Here is a 7,234-nt window from a genome sequence, read left to right as displayed (position 1 = left end):
AAATTGCATCCTTTGAAAACAGCAGCAGATCAAAGGAGGTCACCCCTTCCCCTGACCCCCACTTGATTACCAATGGCAGTGTCAAGCCACCACATGAAGTGAGCTGTAGCTCACGAAAGCTCATGCTCAAATAAATTGGTTAGTCTCTAAGGTGCCACAAGTCCTCCTTTTCTTTTTACTGAATCCAGTGGCACTTACTATTTGACAAAATACAGCTAACAGTGGGATTAAGGTGGGGACAACGAACATACATTTTATTGTTCTTCCCACTGATTGGCAGGAAGGCGAATACCTCAGTAGCCATAAATGTGTACTTCTCACCACAAGGTCTGATGCCACAGACTCTAGGGGTATGTCTACACTGAACTAAAAGACTGGCAGCAGGGTGAGCGGACATGGGCTTGCAGGGCTCTGGCTGCTGTGGGGCTATAAAATTGCATTGTAGATGTTAGAGCCTGGGCTGGAGCCCAGGATCTAGGACCCACCCTCTTTGTGTGGTGTCAGAGCCTAAGTCCACAAGCCTGGGCCAGCTACACGTCTTTTACTGCAGTGTAGACATGCCCTAAATTGCAACTTTATATGTTAGATTTTGTTTGATAGGAATCTTTAATTGTGGGTGAAGCCACTGCCAATTGTAATCTTGGGAACTATTTGTTTAAAAGGCAAACCTGTGGCAAATTGTACAGAACCCCCAGGGCTCCACAAAAGACTCACATCTGGCCACATGCCCCTATCCTGATTCTGCAAAGAGCCAAACACCCTCAACTCCATCTGAAACCAAAATAAGAGCTTAAAAGCCATGAGATGCCATTGAGATACTGATTGCAGCCAGTCCCCCCCCCCACCCCGGGCCATGGTAGGACTGAGCTCTTTTCACTTTCACACTTACGTTACCAACCTAACGAACAAAAGAATCTTACCCCCAGGCACAAACTGGTGTTAAGCAGCAAGCATGGGAGACTTCCCAGAGGTCCTAACCCACCTCCAGAACCACCTTCTAGTGCAAAAGCATCTGCACCCAGCCCACTCGAGTCCAGCAGAGACTCTACAGGCTCAGAACAACAGACTCAGGGGTTGAATCCCCCCCAACCAGGCCAACCCCCTGCCTGTAAACTGGAGCTCATTCCCATCTGCTCAAAAATCAGGCACCAGCTCCTAGGAAAGATGCAGAAAAGCGTGCAATAAATAGGCAGCCTATGGTTTGCACGTAAAGGAAATAAAGCCCTCTCTGCTCACAAGCGTACTATGCTCCCACAGCACCCAACTCCATCCCAATGCTGGGCTATCCCCGCCCCTACAGTCAGCCTCTCTCAAGATGGCGCCCAGACCACCGCCACGTCTCGCGAGACCATGCCCAATTTATAGCGCGATCTGAGCACCACCCCCTTCTTTCCGCCCGGCGGCGCCCGAGGATCCGGAGTCGGCGAGCGGCAGGTCCCAAGATGAGGTGCGTGGGGGGGGAAGACTCAATCCGGTGCCATCCGCCCCCCAGATGACCCCGGCGGCGGACCCGGTTCCCGCATTAGGCAGAGGGGGGCCCCGGTGCGGCCCTCCCGGGGGAATTGGCTCCGCACGGGGGCTGAGCCGGGGTGCGAGGGGCGGGTCTCTGCTCCCTCCCCGGCCGGCCGGCCGCGGGGCCCCTTGGCCAGGCGGGCTGGGTTCCGTCTGCGCCGGCCTGGCCCGGGCTCAGCGCTGGTCCCGCCAGCCTGGGGGCGGCTCTGTACAGGTGGATCCCGGGGCAGAGAGCTGGGGCGTCCCCGCGCTGAGCCAGCCGGCCATGGGCTGGGCTGGTCGGATCAAGCGGGGCCGGCTGCTGCAGAGGGAGAGAACAGAGCACGGGGGGGGGGTCCCCTGTTGTCCAGTCCCAGCTCCTGGCGGGCAGAGGTTTAGGGACACGCGGAGCATGGGGGTGAGTCCCTGGCCGTCTTGGCTCATAGCTGTTGATCGCCCTGCCCTCCATGAACTTCGCTCGTTCTTTTGTGGACCCGGCTATATTTTACAAACCCTTTATACTCTTGCGCCTAGAATGGGCCCCTCCATGGTGGGGTTCAGGCTCTCGGAGGGAGACCCCGTCACTGTGGCTGCTTTTCTGGCTTCAGTGTCTCCGGGGCTGTGGGATGAAATGGGCTGAAAAGAGACATTTTTATTGCATTTAAAAATGGAGTCCCCCTGCTGTGAGCGGCCTGAGAGTGACGCTGAAAGGTCGGTGGATCTCACTTACAATTGGCCATGGTTGCTCTTCAGTTATTTTTGTACTTTTCTGGGCCTGCACAGTGAACCTGGGCTTGTCCATTTCATTTTTATCAGGGCTGCACTGGCCCCAGAGGGCTGTATTTGAGTTCACCTCATTACAGGGAAATGATTCATTCTGTTCCCCCAGAATGCTGTTTAAGAATGCTGTGGGCTAAACAGCTACCCTGGTTGGCGGGATTAAAGGTGGTTTTAGATGCTAATGTACCCGCAGTTGCAACCTGTCCAGAGGGATTCATTCAGTTGATCCTTTCAAGTGCCTGACCTGCTCTTTGTGCCTTTCACATCTACAGCAGCAAAGTTTCCCGCGACACCTTGTATGAAGCCGTGAAGGAAGTCCTGCAAGGGACTCAAGTGAAACCACGCAAGTAAGAACAATGTTCTGCTGTGGGTTGGGCCCTTCCCCAAATGCCAACTCCATGACTGGAAGTCTCTGGTGAAGAGAGAGGGTGAGGGGAAGGGTTTGTGGCAGAGTGTTTGTGCTCTGCTAGATGTTACTGCAGCTTTTCCCCATGTCTTTTGCTATTCATCTTGTTCTACTAGGGTCTTAAATTCTGACCTGGCCTGTTTCTTTTTCCGTTTTTCAGGTTTACGGAAACTGTGGAGTTGCAGATCAGTCTGAAAAACTATGATCCGCAGAAGGACAAGCGTTTCTCTGGCACAGTCAGGTTCGGCATTTTCTGATCCCACCCAGCCTTCAGCCTGCACCCCACTCCCTCCATGCACTTTGGATGTATGTGTGGTGAGCAGCAATTGACTGCTTGATGCAATGGCAGGAGGGTGCAGTGCTGAACTGCCCGGGTAGTTCAGACCCCCCAGATCTCTACATGGGTGTGGCTGGACGGACCCCTACCCTGGGTCTTAAAACATGAGGGGAGGTGTGGTGAGGCTCCTGTGCTGATCCCACCGACCAATTGGAGAAGCCAGATTAGAGGCTGGTGGATGAAGAATCGCAGGGGACTGTGGTAAGGTTTCTTTGCTGTGGCTCTGTGCACTCCCCTCAAGGTGTGTGGTCTGGCAATGCATAGTGACAGTATGTGGTGTCCTCTTCCCTTCCTGACAGGCTCAAGTCCACCCCACGCCCCAAATTCTCAGTCTGCGTGCTGGGGGACCAGCAACACTGTGATGAGGCCAAAGCAGTTGAAATCCCTCACATGGACATCGAGGCTCTGAAGAAACTCAACAAGAACAAGAAGCTGGTGAAAAAGCTGGGTGAGTAGAATTCTGAAGGGCTAGAGCTGCCAGTATGTCTGTAACACATCTCTGGCTGGGAAGGGGTGTCACAGATAGTTAACACTCCTGCAATACTGAATGTGACCAGTGGGGAGTTCCCCCAGCAGCCAGACTCCTGCTCGCTGCCTTGTTAGGGACAACTTGGCTAAAGGGACAGGGCAACCTGGAGCTGAAGTATGGTTGTCTGCTTGAGCATCTACTCATATTGTCTGGTCTTCTCTTTTGTGGTATAACTGCATCTGCACTAGGTCATTTGGTATAAAATCACATTCCTAACGGATACTGGCAAAAGCCCTAGTGTAGGCCTGGCCTGCCTTGTGACTTAGTTCAAGTCTCTGAAGATTCTGTAAATACACAAGGAGCCTTGGGTGTGAAGGCTTTAGTTAGTTGCTCTTAGAGAAACTTGCAAACTGCTGTTAGTTGAGGAGGAAATCAAACCCGGAATTAAAAGGAGGATAAAACGGCAATCACCCATGCATTACATTTTCCCCCCCATAGCTAAGAAGTATGACGCCTTCCTGGCTTCAGAGTCTCTCATCAAACAGATTCCTCGTATCCTGGGTCCGGGTCTGAACAAAGCTGGCAAGTTCCCCTCCCTCCTCACCCACAATGAGAACATGGTGGCCAAGATTGACGAGGTCAAGTCTACCATCAAATTTCAAATGAAGAAGGTAAAAAAAAAAAGAAAAGTAAATGCCAACCTCAGAAGTCAGTTATGTGGCCTGTGGGGGGTGGGATTTAATGAAGCAACTGGCTGCCTGCCAGGGTATGTGGATTTCTACACTCAGGAAGGAAGAGATGTGTGCCCTGTGTGATAAGCTCCTGACACTGCAGGGATGTGGTTCAGTTTCAGTTAGCCAGGAATTAGAACAGGCTTGTACCATACAAGTCAGTGCTTTTTGTAGTAGTGTAAGCTTCGGGCATGAGGCTGTGTAAGGGAATTTCACAGCAGCTACAGTGCAGAATTTTGACTTTCTAGAGTCTTGCCCTGTCTTGACTTTGAAGAAAAGTTACTATAGGGAGCAGAATCATATTTTAGATCAAAGCAGCTCTAATTCAAATGCATATTCGTCATCTGTTGGGTACCATGATGGTGTAAACCTGACTCATTAATTCAGTTAGCAAGTCTGGTTCTAAGGCTTAAGCACACATTTAACTACTCTGCTAAATCCGCTCCAGCCTATCTGAAGAGAACTATTCCTCATCAACCTTAACAGGGCACCTGCTTTAAAACAGTTTGAAAGGAAATTAAGTCATGGTTTTTATAAGCCCTTTTTTCTTCAGTCTGTAGTTCGGCTATATGCTTCAACTCAGCAAACTTGGCATCGGGACTTGGCCTTGGGTGCATGTTCTTTATTCGGTCACTAGAAAGATTTGTTTCGATGGCTGGGGTAAAAAGCATGTTAGCTCTGTATTTTACAATATGAAAAATTTAAGCAGTTCGTATGGGGGGTTGTGCTAATCTGTGCAGCATGGGTTAATGCTGGGCAGTATTTGTGGAAGCCATGGTGTATGAGACTGTTAATAAATCAGGCCCTTGATTAGGAGTTAGACTTGGGTTCTGTTCCTTGGTGTGCTATTGGTTCTGTATGCCTGAGATTAGCCTAATTTTACAGATAGGGAATGATATTTACTGTCTTTGTAGAGCACTTCGAACAGAGGATAAAACCACAGCAATGTACGTTGTCAGATTTTCAACAAAGTTTGCAGTGAGATGTTAATGTGTGTGGAAGCCAGTTGTCAAACTTAACATGAGCTCTTTAGCCTTCTAGCTACTGATATGCAAACTGGAAGAGTAGGTTTTGAGCTGTTAAACATCATTCAGCTCTAGAATGTATGAATTTACAGATCTTGTATTTACTGGGTCCATAGCTTTTTAAAATGGTCGGAATGTATACAGTAGCATTTACAGGCCACAGAAAGACTGGGGAAATTTTAAACCACATACATTTGATTTATCCCTTTAAAAAATAAATAAATAAAAAATTGGGACTGAAACCCAGCCCAAGAGAGAAATTCCAAAGAGCAGTCAGGCCCTTAATGTTAATTGCCAGCAAAAAGTCTTTGGTGGCTGTAGGTTTCAGCTAGTGCAGGGTGGTCTGTAAAGGGACGATAGTTAGACTTTAACTCTGCTGGCTAAGTTTTGATCCTGCTGTCCTTGTTTAATACATGTTCCTTTCCAGTCAAGGCAGTTCCCTGCAAAGTCTACATCCTTAGTCTAATGACACTGCTTTCTATGTTGCCAGGTGCTCTGTCTGGCTGTGGCTGTTGGCCATGTGAAAATGACGGAGGATGAGCTAGTCTACAACATTCACCTGGCCATCAATTTCCTGGTGTCCTTGCTGAAGAAGAACTGGCAGAATGTGCGTGCATTGTACATCAAAAGCACCATGGGCAAGCCACAGCGCCTCTACTAAACTGGCAGTAATAAATGGTTCTAGACTACCCAGTTGCTGTCTCTTATCTGCTGAGTTGGGTGGGAAATTTGATTAGTTTGTCTTTTACTGAGAGACCCACAAACAAGGGAGAATTAGCATATTTTCACTTTAAAACTGATGATGGGGGTACAGGTAACATTAAACTATTTAAACTTTTTTTAAAATGGTCACTAGATTTCAGACTACCCTTTAATAGATATATAGATGCAATAGGTTAATAGTCCCTTTAGAATGAAAAGGGGCCCAGGAGCAGCCACCTCACCAGCGCCTGGGACAGACAAAAGCATAAATGCAGAAAACATCTTCTCAGGTCTATCCACAGAACAGCTACACTTGGTGCAGTGGTGGGGGAAGTGTTTACATCTAATCCTAGAAGCTCTGGAGGTCCTGTGCACAAGTGCCATTAAAACCTTTCCCCTTGTGGGGGGGAAAAATTTCAAATGAAGGGGAAGCAGGCCCTGCCTGAACCCAGATTCCCTAATAAGTACCTTCCTTTGAGGGTCTGGCCTGTTTTTTCCATAGTCAGGTCTGCCCTGCTGCTGGGTTCCACAGTTCCAGCTTTTTCACCCAGCTCTCCTTCAGCAATAGCATAACCTTCCTGAAATGAACTCTACCCCAGCCCTGAGCTGGGCCTGATTTATATAGGCCCCAAATTCCTCCCAGCAGCCTCTGCATTAATGGTTAATTAGAGCCAGCTGGACCCCACCCTCTTGTTCTAACTTCCTGGGCCTGGCCACTGTTTACAGCTGCTGCTTGGAAGACTGACTCTTTCCTAACCTGTGATGGTTTACACTGTCACAGCTGGTCATCCCTAATCCTAGGGCTCTGAGGATAGTGAGGGAGGATCAGCAATGGGAAATGAGATGGGGGGCTGAGGAATGAGTGATAGGAAATGTACGATGAGAAGAGGGTGATAGGAGCTAGGTGCAGTAAGCAGCAGTGGGATGGGGTAGTGCAGTGCTTGAGGATTAAGAATGGAAACCAGGTTTGGGTATTGGAAGGGATTAAGAATTGGAGTGGATGAGGTTAGAGCACCAACCTGAGCTTCCCCATTCACTTACCACTCATCACCACCTCATGGGCAGCAGAGAACTCCCAGCTGCTATAGAAGCAGAGATGGCCAATAACTCTGCCTTGAAGAATCTGTGCTAGCATTGGGGATGGGACTCCTCATGGTATAAAGTTACTTTAGGGGTATTTGCAGTATCGGTACTTTAGGATGACATCCATGAGACTGAGGTGCTTTTGAAATTTCTCGAATCTCTGAAAGAAAAATCTCAGATCCCACTTTTAGAAATCTTCAAAATAAGTAG

General features: G+C 48.8%; 1 protein-coding gene across 1 annotated transcript; it reads left to right on the top strand.

The window, feature by feature from the left end:
* The first annotated feature begins 1,317 nt into the window (after positions 1–1,317).
* On the top strand, positions 1,318–5,928 carry LOC144278159 (large ribosomal subunit protein uL1). The gene is made up of 6 exons (XM_077839358.1): positions 1,318–1,447; positions 2,544–2,618; positions 2,838–2,918; positions 3,314–3,462; positions 3,982–4,154; positions 5,730–5,928. Exons 1-6 carry the CDS (start codon positions 1,443–1,445, stop codon positions 5,898–5,900), a joined length of 654 nt encoding a protein of 217 aa, XP_077695484.1. The 5' UTR covers positions 1,318–1,442; the 3' UTR covers positions 5,901–5,928.
* Positions 5,929–7,234: the final 1,306 nt, after the last annotated feature.

Source organism: Eretmochelys imbricata, chromosome 21 (assembly GCF_965152235.1).
Source record: "Eretmochelys imbricata isolate rEreImb1 chromosome 21, rEreImb1.hap1, whole genome shotgun sequence".
NCBI classification, from domain to species: domain Eukaryota; kingdom Metazoa; phylum Chordata; order Testudines; family Cheloniidae; genus Eretmochelys; species Eretmochelys imbricata.
This window is presented reverse-complemented; position numbering and strand designations above follow the sequence as displayed.